At 43.2% G+C, this 15,547-nt stretch overlaps 1 protein-coding gene across 3 annotated transcripts in view; it reads left to right on the top strand.

The window, feature by feature from the left end:
- Window positions 1-15,547, top strand: part of IQCA1 (IQ motif containing with AAA domain 1) — a 146,538-nt gene that overhangs the window by 74,028 nt on the left and 56,963 nt on the right. For all 3 annotated transcript variants that reach the window (XM_032857562.1, XM_032857563.1, XM_032857561.1), the window contains exons 9-11: window positions 8,044-8,119; window positions 14,856-14,962; window positions 15,128-15,229. In XM_032857562.1, coding sequence (XP_032713453.1) covers window positions 8,044-8,119; window positions 14,856-14,962; window positions 15,128-15,229 — 285 coding nt within the window. The remainder of the gene's footprint in view (window positions 1-8,043; window positions 8,120-14,855; window positions 14,963-15,127; window positions 15,230-15,547) is intronic.

Below are 15,547 nucleotides of genomic sequence, written 5' to 3'. Positions count from 1 at the left end.
ATCCTCTCTATGACTTATAATAAATACCTATTAGGATAAAGGTGGTTTCAGTGACTTTGATACTTTGTGTTATTCACATATGTTATAGCTTTGAATTTTTATTCCTCAAAATAAATGATCTGCCTGGTCTTTCCTCAAGGTAGAAACCAGGCGACCACTGCAAAGTCAAAATAATCCCTACTTTAACCAAAGTGTGTTTGTTCTAACTTTTTACTTCAGGTTGACATAGTGGATGCATTTTATTGGAAGTTTTCATTTCTTACTACCCAAAAGAAATCAGATTTCAAACAGTGTCACTTTGGGCCACTCCCCATATTCCAGGAGGTGAGTTCAGGACAGAAATAGGACAGGCTGCATCATCAAGGACAAGTGATGGGACCAAGGAGTCAGAAATTGTGAGGAGGAGGAAAAGGAGGATGGTGGATACACAGTGACAATACCCAAATTCCAGACCTTACAGGAAAAGAGAGTGATATTAATTGTGGGCTTTTCATAGATGGCTTTTATGATATTGAGGTATATTCCCTCTATCTCTACCCTGTGGAGACTTTTAATCAAGAAAGGATGCTGTACTTTCTCAAATGCTTTTTCTACATCTGTTGAGAGGATCATATGGTTCTTGTCCTTTGTTTTATTTATGTGATGTATCACAATGATTGGTCTGCAAATGTTGAACCACCCTTGCAGCCCAGGAATAAATCCCACTTGGTCATGGTGAATAATCCTTCTAATGTACCATTGGATCCTATTGGCCAGTATCTTGGTGAGAATTTTGGCATCCATGTTCATCAGGGATATTGGTCTGTAATTCTCCTTTTTGGTGGGCTCTTTGTCTGCCTCACAGAACAAGTTTGGAAGTTTTTCTTCCATTTCTGTTTTTTGAAATAACTTCAGAAAAATAAGTATTATTTCTCTAAATGTTTGGTAGAATTCCCCCTGGGAAGCCATCTGGCTATGGTCTCTTGTCTGTTCAGAGATTTTTTTTTAAGATTTTATTTATTCTTTTTTTTTTAAGATCTTATGTATTTATTTGACAGACAAGTAGGCAGAGAGAGAGAGGAGGAGGCAGGCTCCCCGCTGAGCAGAGAGCCTGATTCAGGGCTCAATCCCAGGACCCTGGGATCATGACCTGAACCAAAGGCAGAGGCTTTAACCCACTGAGCCACCCTGCGCCCCTTGTGGGAGATTTTTGACGACTGCTTCAGTTTCCTTCTTGGTTATGGGTCTGTTCAGGTTTTCCATTTCTTTCTGTTTCAGTTTTGGTCATTTACAAGTTTCTGGGAATGCATCCATTTCTTCCAGATTGCCTCATCTGTTGGCATATAGTTGCTCATAATATGTTCTTAAAATTATTTGTGTTTCCTTGGTGTTGGTTGTGATCTCTCTTCTTTCATTCATGATTTTATTAATTTGGGTCTTTTCTCTTTTGTTTTTGGTAAATCTGGCTGGAAGTTTTTTGATATTGTTAGTTCCTTCAAAGAACCAGCTCCTAGTTTCATTAATCTGTTCTACTGTTCTTTTGGTTTCTATTTCATTGATTTCTGCTCTAATCTTTATTTCTCTTTTCCTGCTTGGTTTAGGCTTTATTTGCTGTTCTTTCTCCAGCTCCTTTAGTTGTAAGCTTAGTTTGTGTATTTGAGACTTTTCTAATTTTTTAAGAAAGGCGTATATTGCTATGTGCTTCCTTCTTAGGGCCCCTTTTGCTGCATCCCAAAGGTATTGAGCAGTTATGTCTTCATTTTCATTTGTTTCCATGAATTTTTTAGTTCTTCTTCAATTTCCTTGTTGATCCATTCATTCTTTAGTAAGATGCTCTTTATCTTCCAAGTATTTGAGTTCCTTCCAAATTTCCCCTTGTGACTGAGTTCAAGTTTCAAAGCATTGTAGTCTGAAAATATGCATGGAATAATCCCAGTCTTTTGGTACTAGTTGAGACCTAATTTGTGCCAGTATGTGATCTACTCTGGAGAATGTTCCATGTGCACTTGAGAAGAATGTGTATTCTATTGCTTTAGGATGGAATGCTCTGCATATATCTGAAGTCCATCAGGTCCAGTGTGTCATTCAAAGCCCTTGTTTCCTTGTTGATCTTCTGCTTAGATGATCTATCCATTGCTGTGAGCAAGGTGTTAAAATCCCCTATTATCATTGTTTTATTATCAATATGTTTCTTTAATTTTGTTATTAATTGGCTTATATATTTGGCTGCTCCCAAGTTAGGAGCATAAATATTTATAATTGTTAGATCTTCTTGTTGAATAGACTCTTTAAGTATGATATAGTGTGTCCCTCTATATCCCTTACTAAATTCTTTGATTTAAAATCTAATTTTCTGATATAAGGATTGCTACCCCAGCTTTCTTTTGATGTCCATTAACAAGATAAATCGTTCTTCACCCCCTCACTTTCAATCTGGTGATGTGTTTGGGTCTAAAATAAATCACTTATCCATCAACAGATGGATGGATAAAGATGTGAGATATATATATATATATATATATATATATATATATATATAAATATTACTCAGCTATCAGAAAGGATGAATACTTACCATTTACATCAATGCAGATGGAACTAGAGAGTATTATGCTAAGCAAAATAAGTCAATCAGAGAAAGACAATTATCACATGGTTTCATTTATATGTGGAATATGAGAAACACTGTAGAGGATCAAAGGGGAAGGGAGGGAAAACTGAATGGGAAGTCAGCAGGCAGGGAGAAAAACCATGAGAGACTCTTAACTATAGGAAACAAACTGAGGGTTGCTGGAGGGAAGGATTAGGAGGATGAGGTCAGTGGGTGATGGGCATTGAGGAGAGCATGTGATGTGATGAGCCCTGGGTGTTACAGGCAACTGATGAATTATTGAACTCTACACCTGAAACTTATGTTGTACTATAGATTGGCTAATTGAATTTAAATTTTAAAAAATACCCAAACTCCACATAAATGCAACATTTTGCATTTATGAAAGACAACATTTTGTTAAAAATTCCTTGCATGACTGCAGCCACCCAGCTGGAGGCAATTGCCCCTTTTGCAAGGCTCATATTCTGCACCATGATCAGCAGAAATCATCCAACTGCCCCCATCTGTCTTTGTCCCTCTCCTTCACCATGTTCCATTGCTGTGAACAAAAGAAGAGAGACCTCTCACTGCTCACAGCCCACTCCACTGTAGTCCCCAACTCAGTCCCCCGCTGCTCAGTATTTTGCGCTGACTCCTCATAATTCCTGACTCCCCAGGAATTGTTCTGAGTCTAAAGGAGCTGCTCCCTGCAAAGTCACACCACCCACCCGAGCAGCTGCATCCAAGGATAGCCATGTTTGGGTACAAAGACCCAGCCCCCACACTGGGACATCTCTGAAGCATTCTCCTAGCTCCTGGGCTCCTTGTGAGGTCAGCTGACATCTCACATCCAATTGCATCACAGCTCACTTGCATCAGCTTCTCTGCCCATTGCTGCTTCTCTCCCTCCATCCCTGTGGGTGGTGTTCCCAGTAAACCACCTGCACAGCCTCCATCTGAGTGTTTCCATGGAACCCAACCCACAAGGCCACCCATTGCCCTACTGCTCTGCTTGTGCCCCAAATCTTCTAACTTGTTGCAGAAAAAAATAAGAAGAGAGCTTACTTCTTAGTTAATTTTTAAAGCCCTCCTCTCACTCTGCAAGATAATTTTGAAGCCGTGCCAAAGAATAAGGACAATTGGAAGAATTTCAATTTTATTCTAAGCATTCTCTTCTTCTAAATATGCATTAGGGAGTTTGACACTTGCTAATTAAAAATTCACTGTTAATGAAGCTTGTTCCATAAAAATTCTGAAATTATCAGCTATACAATCTGGTCTTTGTTGAGTGAAGGTATTTTATTAACTAGCTATTAAAGAGTCATTTAATGATGAACAGTTTGAGACAAAAAGAAGTTTGAGTACATCAGCATTTATGAAGTAGTTGCAAATGAAGGGCAAAATCCTTCACAGTTACTTAGAACTGAATTTATTCTTGATAGGTACATGTCTACACAGTAACAACGTGATCATAAATGGTAATCTCTAATGAAATCAATATATTTACATTATATTGCTCCTCATCTTTGAGGTCAGATTATCTCTTTTATTAACTTTTAAAAATCTTATTTTAGAATCAATCCCAAGGCATCTAGAAGCATTCTTGAGACAAGCTACTCAAAATCTTTGTATGAGAATTGGTATTTTGACCTGTAGAAAAAGCATCTATTATTCATCCTGGGTAAAGAGTAAGGCAGAGGAGAGAGGAAACTAGTTTTGTTTAGCTTGTGTAATTGACTCACCCCTACTGTTTCACTGCAGCACAGCTGTGGGATTATCCTTCAGGTCTTTTTATAAATTTGGTCATTTCTCAATCGCTAGTCCATATATAGTCAGAAAACTTGGTAAAGACCTCCTATTAAAAACAAAAAACTGAGGATTATCTGAATATTTCCACTCACATCCCTAAATGGAAAATAGACTCTTGTCAAAATATCATAGGAGTACAACTTTCGTCAGTCCACAAGATGGCTACAAATGAGTCTAAGTGGCCCCAGAGGGGCTGTTGACATGGGTCTGGTGGTGGGTAGATCTGAAGGCCAGACAAGGACCAGGAACTACAGGAAGGATTCCAGGCAATTGCTGAACCAGAGAACCAGAAGGCAACTTCAGAGCAAGGATGACAGACTTTAGGGAGGGGGTGTGATATAGGGCTGGGAAAGCTTGGAACAGCCATGGTTGTTAGGGCAGAACCTGCTGGAGGAGATAAGAGTCATCCCAGGGGTAGTGACTTGAGCAAACCTGAGTTGTGTGAGTTATAGTCTAAGGTTTGTGGTTTGTGGCTATGGTTGGGATGGCCTGTGGGTGAGGGAGTAACCAAGACAGGGAAACCATTAGGTCCAGGCTTAGATGGGAAGGAGGGTTAGTACAAGTCCATGTCTCATCCAAGGACAAGTGTGGGCCAGCAGCCAAAGCCCCTCAGAAGTTTGCATCCACACACATGGGAGGATGCATTTAAAGCCAAACATCATTCATGAGGTTGAGAGCAAAGCAAGTGAGTTCTATTCACCTTGTTGATTTTTTCTGAAAATAATGAAGAAGGAAAGGTACATCCAGCTGGTGGTATGAACATCTGGGCTCATAGGGAGCAGCAGAGTAACACTGTTCTCTAATCACAAAGACCCATGGTCATGCTTTTATGACTTCACCTCCTACCTCAACCCCTTCCTGGGGTCACCTCCATCTGAATAAATGTGCCTTGGAGTGATCTGCCCAAAACCTCTCTCCCTCTGACCCTTGTGCAGCAGGAGAGAGCTCCCCTTAGATACTCTGTTATTCAGGACTCAGGATTAGTGAGTGTCCCTATAGAATCTTGAGACATTTGAGCCTGAAGGTAACTGGGAGGAAGTTTAAAGGTGAAAATTTGTAGGTTTCAGTGTCCCTGCTTGGATTTACAATTTACTGTGGGGCTGACAGTAGGAGAAAAGAGAGGGTCGAAGTAAAATAAAATAAAGTATAGTAAAATAACTATGGGGTGCCTGGGTGGCTCAGTCAGTTGGGCATCTGACTCTTGATTTCAGCTCAGATCACAATCTCAAGGTCACAAAATCGAGCCCCGGGTCAGGCTCTGCACTCAGGGGGAAGTCTGCTTAAGATCCTCTCTCTCCCTCTCTCACTGCCCCCCTTCCCTTCCACCCAGCTCACATGCATTTGCTCTCTCTGTACAAAAATTAAAATAAAATAACAGTGGCTGGTAGTCTTACATTCGTTTGACCATTTCAACAAACTTTGCAAGCAATTTAACATTGGAAGCATGAAATTCTTCAATTTCATGTCTAGATCCATCCAGTGACCCTGTATACTGAGACGCTGAAGGACAGAAGGCAAGAGATTGGTCTAGGGGTTTTCATCTTCAGAGCTAGTAAAGGGAAAACATAAAAGCACCGTAAACACCTTCAAAGATGGGCTTTACAAGAGTTAATCTTTTCACCCCTAGACAAGAAAAGGAATGTCTATCTTGTACCTTATTCAAAAATTAACTCAACAAGGATCATGGACTCACATGTAAAACCATAAAACCTTCAGGTAAAAAGAGGAGGAAAAATATCTTCAGGATCTAGGGCTTTGCACACAGTTCAACTTGACAACCAAAAGTGTCCATAGAAGTGAAAGATTGATAAATTGGACATCATTGTAATAAAAAAAAAGAAAACTTTAACTCCGGGAAGAGGATGAAAAGACAATCTACAAACTGGGAGAAAATGTTTGCAAGTTATAGATCTAGCAAAGGGACCTGCATCCAGAATATATAAAGAATTCTTAAAATTCAACAGCAAAAAAAAATGGTCTTTCTTTTGGATCTTTGGTTTGCTAACCATCTCTAAAAGTGTTAAGGATCACAGGTAAGGAGATCTGTGTTAAGACTATGTGATAGAGGGGAATGCTAGTGTCAAGAAGACATTCTCTGCAAACCAATAGCCATCTTTGCAAATGGGCTTTCAGTATCAAGTTACACCATTAGCCTAACAAGTCAGCTATGTGGACCTCTCTTTGGCTTCAGGAGCCAGAAAAGGAGCACTGTGCAATCCATCCTTACAATCCTTTTCTCTTTGTTATTTTTCAAGCTATATGTTAAACCATTTGGAACTATTTTAAATGGATTTTACCTGGCCAGAACACAGGATCATGTGAATACAGAAGAGTCCTCTACATTCTAACTTCATGCTGAATCCTGGGAAGAGCCTAACACCCGCATACAGCACCATTTGCTTTAAAAGCTTCTGTTTGTCCAAGGGGCCACCCAGCCTTTCTGTGATCCCAGTGCCCCTTCTCCAGCAGCCTGGCCCAAGGAGGTGCTCCAGATTGAAGCACTGAGCCAACCACACTCTTATGGTATTTTAGGGGACTTCAAACGAAACTTTGTACTACTTCACAAAGATGGAGACATGAGTGTTGTGAATTTCCAGAGGCTGTTATCGGGAATAAGGATGTCATCATGGAAACATCCATTCTGAGCATCTTCTGTGTCCACTGAGGGGCAGTGAGAGGGGAAGATAAGAGGAAGTGAGAAGCTGCTGATCTCCAGAGGAAACAGACACCCTTAACCTAGGAGACAGAGACCACAAGGATAGACTGCCTGAAATTGTATGTAAAGTTTTATGTGGAAATGCATTCCTCTGAGAATAAAGTATGTGAGTTTTCTTTATGTTTCCTTCTGTCTGAAATGCTCAAAAACCACTACTTCCAGAAAGGAGCAGCACTCCAAATCCCAAAAAGGCATGAGTAACTTTTTTTTTTTTTTAGTAGCTTTGATTCTTAATCTCAAAAAATGGAGAGAAAAGTGTGAGCAGAGAAGTAAAATGACATTCTAAATGCAAGCTTGAAAATAGGAGGTTTTGTTTGTTTTTTGCAACGAGCTATCACTTTTTTTGATGCATTTTTATTTTAAAATATAGTTAATAGTAATGAGAGCTCCTGAGCCGATTTCCACTTCTGGATCTGGAATTGACATATAATTTCACTCCTAGTTGAGTGGGAAATGATCAGCCTCTTCCAAATCACAGTAACTCCACCCCCACCCAAGGACACAGACCCTAAGGGAACCATCAGATTATCTGAAAGCCACTGAGTGACCAATCTGACATTTGAACCTATAAGCTGCTGGAGGGCGGCGGGAGGACTCAGGCTGGGAATCAGCTTTCAGAGCAAAGAAGGAACCAGAACATCAGACAACAGACCAGACTCAGGGCTTGGGGTACCCCGGGAAAGGTGACTGAAATAGGGGCACCTCAGTGAGCCTGCAGGTGGAGCTAAGTTTCTAGAACCATCCATGCCCTGGTTGGTGGACACCACACTCCCTGCTCAGACTGGCCAGCAGGGAAACTGCCCAGGGGGGTGGGCAAGTTCATAAACCAGGAAAGAGCCTGTGTGCCTTATGATAGCCCTGTCGTCAGGATGTTCACCGTGTACTATCTCGTCCGGATAGATACGGCAGCCCTGTAATTAACAGAAATCTCATTCTTCTTCAACAGGAAGAAGATGAGGGCTGGAAAATGTCACCAAGTGTTTTCCTTCCCACGATGGAAGAAGGAAATAACGTGTACAAAGGTTGGTTTAGAAGACCATGCGGGCCCCCGGGGGAGTTGCTGGCTCGCCCAGCATGACCCCTGGCCCCTCACCCAGCCCGTGAGGGCCAGAATTAGGCGCTCAGTAGGGAGAGGCTGAAAACACGCAGCTCATGGCCCAGACCTTCCGTCCATCTCTATTTTAAAATTCCTTCGAGATGCCTAAAGGCATAGGATAGGTAAAAGACCAGATATGAATAGTACGAGAACACAATCGAACCCTCCATTCTGTTTTCAAACGATAGGACTTCAGCTGAACATTCTCTTGCTGGGAACAAAAGGGATTGGCCTAGATTGTTTAAATTAAGAAAATCAATACCAGATGTACAATAAGATATTCTAATCCTGTCAGACAAAGACAGGTGCCCGCAGACCGACACAGAGTTCTTTTGTCCATTGTTCAACGTAATTAGCATAGTAGCTAGAATGTGAGGGGAGCTGCAAGTGTAGGAATTGGTCTTTCAGACATTTCTATTACAGTTTACTGGAACAATTACCTAGCTCCTTTGGCTTCACTCCACTCTCAGGATGAATCTCAACACTGAATGACCGGCCACGATGACCCCGGGCATTGGTCCTCTTTGATAATTGCTAAAAAATGCAGTAGGGACATGGAGTAGAATATTTCCAAATGTCAGTCACACATGGGCTTCCTCCCTGACTCTGGTCTTATCTGGACAGCACTGGTACTGTTAATTACTTAACTTATTTTTTCATTGACTCATGGTTTTTACCCCAATAAACTGAGCTTCACCGTTAGCCACAAGATCCATGTTGTTTCAGGTCTGAGATGCTAGTTGTATGAAAGAAAAACATCCATGCTCCACCCGAAATTCTTTCACTTTCCACTAATGGCGAGGGTCCCACCCTGCACATGGTGCTGAACCAGGGCGGTGGGGAGAGGGGACATCACCAGGACTAGCAGCTGTTTTAATTGGGGAGGAAGGAGGTCAAAGCAGTAACCTCACGTTATTAGATGCCCAAAGCACACAAGCCTCTGTGTTTTCCATGCTCGTCTCATTTGATCTTCACGACAATGGCAAGAAGTGACCCAGCAACCCCTCTATTGGCAGGTACTGTTAGAACACATGCTGCCACTCAAGTCTGAAAAGTCAAATCTTTTTTTAACATTTTATTTAAATTCAAGTTAGTTAGCATATAGTGTATTATTAATTTCGGGGACAGAGTTTAGGGATTCATCAGTTGCATATTAACACCTTTGCTCATCACATCACGTGCTCTCCTTAATACCCATCCCCCAGTGACTCCATCCCTCCACGCACCTCCCCTCTAGCCACCCTCAGTTTGTTCTCTGTGGTTAAGAGTCTCTTATGGTTCTTCTCCTTCTCTGGTTTCGTCTTATTTTATTTTTCCTTCCTTTCCCCTATGTTCATCTGTTTTGTTTCTTAAATTCCACATGTGAGTGAGATCATGTGGTATTTGTCTTTCTCCAACTGACTTATTCTGCTCAGCATAACAACCTCTAATTCCATCCACATTACTGCCAATGGTAAAATTTCATCCTTTTTGATGGCTGAGTAATACTCCATCATATATCTATACTACATCTTCTTTATCCATTTGATGGACATTGGGCTCTTTCCATAGCTTGGCTACTGTGGACCTTGCTGCTATGAACATTGGGGTACAGGGGCCTCAAATCATTATAAAGCTATCACTATCAGACACATTCATACCCTTATGTCTTCATCTTCATTCAACAACCTCTGTCCAGTGTGCCAGGTGCAAGGCAACCGTGGAGATACAAAAATAGCACCACCGTCAACCTACTCACAACATACAGGGTGTGGCAGAGGTGGATGGGACAGGACAGGGGCACAAGTTGAGTGGCTTGTACAAATTAGGCTGGCGGCAACAACACCCAAGGGTCAGCTAGGAGCTGCATGCGTCCCGTGGCAATGTCACCGGTGTGCCATGGATGCCACAGGAACCCAGGTGTGTTTGCAACATGACCAACCTCTTGTTCACACGCTTTGTGCCACATTTCTTTTGCTCTTTACAGACCCCTCATAGCTTCATATGCTACACATCGATCACCAACCTCCAAGGTCATTGTTTGCACCTTCTAACACATCAGGTCACTGACCCGTTCATGTTCTGCTGAAGTCCTCTTTCAGGCAACAGTTTCCCTCAGTGCGTGGAGGGACTGGCTCCCTCTGAAATAACTATGAGGAGAGAATAAGGGGAAAGACAGGAAGGTGAGAAACAGCCAGGCCTTCTTCTGCCATTATAGGAAGTCAGGGGCTCCCATCTCAAACTCAAAAATCAAGAAGTAGCAGTGTGAGCACATGACAAGGGTATAACAACAGAGACACAGCCCAAAGAGTTCTCGGGAAGCTAGACCGCTTCACATGGGCCTCACACCCTCCTCTCATGGGCTCCATGCTCTTCCACCAGCAAGCTAGTCGGTCCCACCTCAGAGACCTGGTGCTGTCCATTCTCCTTGCCTGGAATGCTGGTCCCTGCAGGCCTTCCCCAAGACCTTTGTGGGCTGTCTCCAGTCTCACCCTGTGCCCACCCTGCTTTACTCACCTCCATCTATGGGGATGGAGGTGTTCCTTGCTTCCCCATGGGGGGGTCGTGGTCCCAGACGACAAGGCCCCCCACTATCAGCCTACTCTGAGAACAGTGCCTGCTCCACAATCAGGCTCCATCAAGTCATGAATTAAACTTATGCATACATCAGATTTGCAGATAAATCTGAAATTATTCCTCACAATTTTAAATGAATGAATGAATGAAAACAGGAATGAATGCCATTGGGCAATTTCTGTGGAAGTCAGAATTAGACTGTTTTTTGTTATAATCCCTTCCATAATATCAGACTCAGTCTAAAACAATGTGCCTGTATTATTTTGATAAAAGCAAAAATTAACTTGGGAGAAATCTGACATTCCCGTGGGAAACCAAAGCTTGCGACCTGCTGACCCACTCGGGAAAGCTCTTGAGATTTTCCGCACAATTTGTGTAATATGTTTCCATTACGCTGTTCGTAGAATATCTGTTTCCATTAAGGCTAAAAAAAAAAAAAAAAAAAAAAAAAACCACAGGCAGTGGTCACTTGGGAGCAGGAAGTGTGAAGGACCATTTTCCTAGTTGGGTTTGTGGCGTTTCCTGTGCTATCTGCCAGGTCTCTGGTCTTTTAAAGAAATTAAATGTCTTCATCTTAGAAATCTTTTCTCAAAAATCAAAGGTTTTCCTTTTCAAATAAGACATTAGCATTTTAATCACCCCCTACGTGAGAAACTGCCCTGGCCAGCTTTTCACACTCTGGGGATGAAAGCTCCTGGGGCAGTTGTTAGTGCTTTGAGGACCCTGAAAAGCTTCCTGCATTTGTAAATGTCCATGAAATTCTTGAAGGGATTGAGAGGTGCCCTGTGCCCAAGTGTCATGAGAAAAGCAAAATTTCCGCGCAAAACCAGGACCATTCAAAGGGCGGTCGAGGTGAAATCAGCAAAGGCCACTAAGTACCGCTTTATTCGTGAGACACAGTTACAACCGCAGAATGAGAATTTGCTGCGAGGTGCTTTTACATCAATAATCGCCTCGTGTTCCCTCCTGTTCAATAGTCTGCGTCCCTTTCTTTAGGAAATGCACTGCTTCCAGATTTTAGCAAGTCTGTCTAGTGAGAAAGCAAAGTAGCTACCTCGCCTCAGCAAAGGGATTTTGCTTTAAAAATATCTTAATAGAAACAGGTGAGCTTTGCCGTGGGAGATTTAATGATCTTGTAAGGGGGACATCTGGTAAACAAGAGTTACTGGTAAATAGCATGTTTTAACACGTTTAAACCCTTCATAGTGTTTTCAAGGAGGAAGAGCTTACAATCTCACACATGGAAGAAAAATCATAGTTTTCATACATTTTAAAGTTTTCCACAATTTAAGTTCATGTGCATTTCAGAAAAGGCACTCTGAAAGGACAGTTACCTTCAAATAAGGGAAATGTAAACTACTTAGTTCTTCCATAAGTGAACACACACCTTACAGACCAACCACAAAATCCACCTGCTGGGGGCTCAGGGCCAAGAATAAACTCAATTAATGACTTAAAACATGTTTTACATCAGTGGGCTGACATAGGCAATTTATGCAATGCAGTATTTTTCATTACCTGACTGTAAAACACAGGATGGGCTTCTCTGGCTGGCACTCAATCACAGGAGTGATTATTTAAAATAATAAAAATTCAGCTCCTAGCTTTCTAGGAATTTCCTGTGTGCACACCCCTGTCAGAAGTGGCCTCCATCCCATCTGTTTTGGGTCTTCTCCCTCTTGGTCTTCATGGAGATGTGAACTCTGTTCCAGGCTGGTCACCTGCCCCTCCCAGGTGATGACATCCTCACCTCTGGGGTCATCCACAGACAGGCAGCCATCTAGGAGACAGGTGCCAAACCCACTCCCAGCCCCATCATCCCTTGCCATCATCTCTGCCTTAAAGACAGGGCCACCTGTCACATGGCCACCCCAATGGGGAAAGACACGTGGGTGAATAGACTTTATGAAAATTGTACCATGTTTGTCACTTAGTCCCTGTCTATTTCTTGTAAGTCTACAGTAGCCACCCCAGAAGAAACTGGGTCCTTTTATCATCCTCGTTTTCCAAAATCTGTCCCCCTAGATTTGCAACACCATAGGCTGTGACCATGGCAGAGACCCTGACTAGTGCAGCAACTGGCAGAGCCCTGCCCACCCACCACCCACCACCCCACCCTTGATTCTCTGACAGGAAGCCGAGGGAGGCTGAGAGCCCTCGCTGGACCCAAATTCCAAATAGGCTCATTTCTGGCCAACACTCTGTTCCACAGGACGGCTGGGAGTGAGGTGGGCCTGCCTGACCTGTGTGTGGCAATACCTTGTGGTGACCATTTCCACTTCTGGAAATTTCCATGCCAACCACCAGGAGCATTGTATGGTCCTCAGCCTGGGGCTTCCACACTTTTGGAGAACTGGAGCTGCATTTCCACGTCCCATCTTCCTATAGTTTTCCTGTCCACAGGGTCCTGACTGATGACCTTGAGATGACACATTCACTGGTCCTCAGGTACCCATTGCCTCCTTTTTGCTGACAAGAAAGTGTCTGCTCTGGGCACTGCTGTCCTGCAGAGCCCCCTCCCCCCTCAGGAAGTAGGAATTGTCAATCAGGAGGGTGAAGACCATAAGACCAACAGCAGATAACCAGTAGGACAGGGGTTCCACCTGACCCCAAGCGTGGGCTGCCTCCCTGGGCAGGTATCAGATAGCCAAAGCCCTTGGGGCAATTTTTTGTGCCCATCCACCAACTTTGAGTTGTGCATCGGAATCTCCTTGCTCTGCTGACCTCCTCTCCAGGATCTGCAACTTTTCCTGGGTCACACCACATCTTGTCCTTTCTTTCGTCTCTGGTCTCTTTTGCTGACCCCAGACCCCTGTGATAGATTTGCAGATTTGACCCTCCCTACTCATTTGTTTGCCCAGGTATCTCTCTAAGTACCTTCTCCATTCTGTCTTCATGGTTGACACTGCTTGCTCTCCACAGCACCCAGACATATGTTTCCGTCTGTTACTGTGACTGTCCCTCCCTTCTCAGTCAGCTGCTTCAGGGGGACACACTCCCCGCCAGTCTCAGGATGCCCCTTCTGTGCCCATAGGGAAAGTCATGGTTGAGAAATCTTTGCCCATTCATTCACATGCTCAATGTCATCCAGCCCTGCACTGTCCCCCTTCTTCCCAAATGGAGCCATCATCAGACAGGTTGGGGGAGGTCTCTGCCCGGTTCCTGTGACCCTCCATTGCCTCCACAACTTGAAGAGCGTCATTTTCCTAAGGATGAGCTCCTAGTGGTATAGCCAAGCTGGGTGGTGATTGCAGGTTGAGTTCTGGCAAGTTTCCATCACATTCTGAACACAGATTCTGGGAAAAGATCTCCTTTCCCAGACTGACAAGTCTCTTTTTCCATAGGACACCACCCCATGTCCCAGTGCCAGGATCCAGCTGAGCTATACCTTGGCACACATTTGGAGTTTCCCCCCTGAGAAATGAGCTATAGTTCAATTTTTTCCAGTGATACAAAATCATCCTTATTTCCTCTAAGGTCATATTTGTCTAACCATCCTCTTCACTGCCAGGGCCAGGCAAATGGGAAATGCAAAACATGTATGATTTCAAACACATCCAAAAAGTAATTTAAAAATATAGCTTGTCTGGGGGAAGTGATGGGTGCTTGTATGTTCCGTGTTGTCTTTTAACAAGGGGCTGGGGTCAGTTGCTGGTGGATTCAGCTAGCAATAAAATCTTCCACATTTAGTGAATTGTTTGAAAACTGAGGGTAATATAAAACATATTACAAAAATAGTCATCCCACATTTGTCTAATTATATAATCCCATGATTAATGTATTATTTTTTACATGGCTCTAGTCATTGGAAGAATACTACTTGTATCATACTTTTTATTTCATGTTTTCACATTAACAGTTTTGTTCTTCATATTTTTAGATATTATACAAGTACACTTTCCCATTTGGGAAGTTGGTGGGGGGAGAAAGCACATGGATCTCGTCGCTCTGCCATCAATAATTGCTTGAGTATTTTATTTGAACTTGTATTCCATGCAATAGAATAGAAAATTAGACTCGAGTTTTTTATTGTAATCATAGTTTTTGTTCATCCTCATGTTGAAAAAAAAAATCATTTTCCTTTTCCTGATCCTTCCGGACCACAGACCTGTGGAAGAATAAAGACGAGTCGTGGAATTTCCCGCAAAACTATGACCCGGAACTGATCAAACAGGAGAAACGGAAGGAACTGGAGTCGGAGATCAGAGTGCAGGTAACACCACACTTTGCACGAAGATAGTCATCAGCGGCCACCGTTGGGTTTCTTCACCATTTCCCATCCACGACCGACCCAGAGCTTAAGCTATTTTTAAACTTCACAAAGAAAACACGAGACACACAAAGTCACTCAAAAGTGGTGTGTTTTGTACTCATCTAGGTGGATGAGCTAATGCGACAGGAACTAAAAAACTTGAAACTGGCTGTGGACAGAGAAAAGGAGTATCCCGTCAAAGCAGGAAAGAAGAAAGGAGGTAGAAAGGTGAGTAGCAAGTAAGCATGGGAGGGATGAGGGAGTCGCAGATTTGAATCACAGCAGGAGCGCCACCCAGGATCCCAGTGCTGAGTCCGGGGTGCTGCCTGGCACACCGGTCCCACCCAGGCTGCTGCGCAGGGAAACGCCTTCCTTGGAGGGACGTGCCTTGTTCCACCATGCGGTCCTCAGGGACATGGGTTCATAAATGGGAGACATCCAACAGTCTGAGAGTAACCTGCCCCACGCGTCCTCACTGCGGATTCACATTACCCAGGTCCCGCAGATAGGATGAGGACCACCAGGGGAGCCAGTGATGTGCCCGAT

This window comes from Lontra canadensis, unplaced genomic scaffold (genome assembly GCF_010015895.1).
Source record: "Lontra canadensis isolate GAN:19392208 unplaced genomic scaffold, GSC_riverotter_1.0 scaffold13, whole genome shotgun sequence".
NCBI lineage: Eukaryota > Metazoa > Chordata > Mammalia > Carnivora > Mustelidae > Lontra > Lontra canadensis.
Note: the sequence above shows the minus strand (reverse complement) of the source record. Positions and strands in the feature narration are given on the sequence as shown.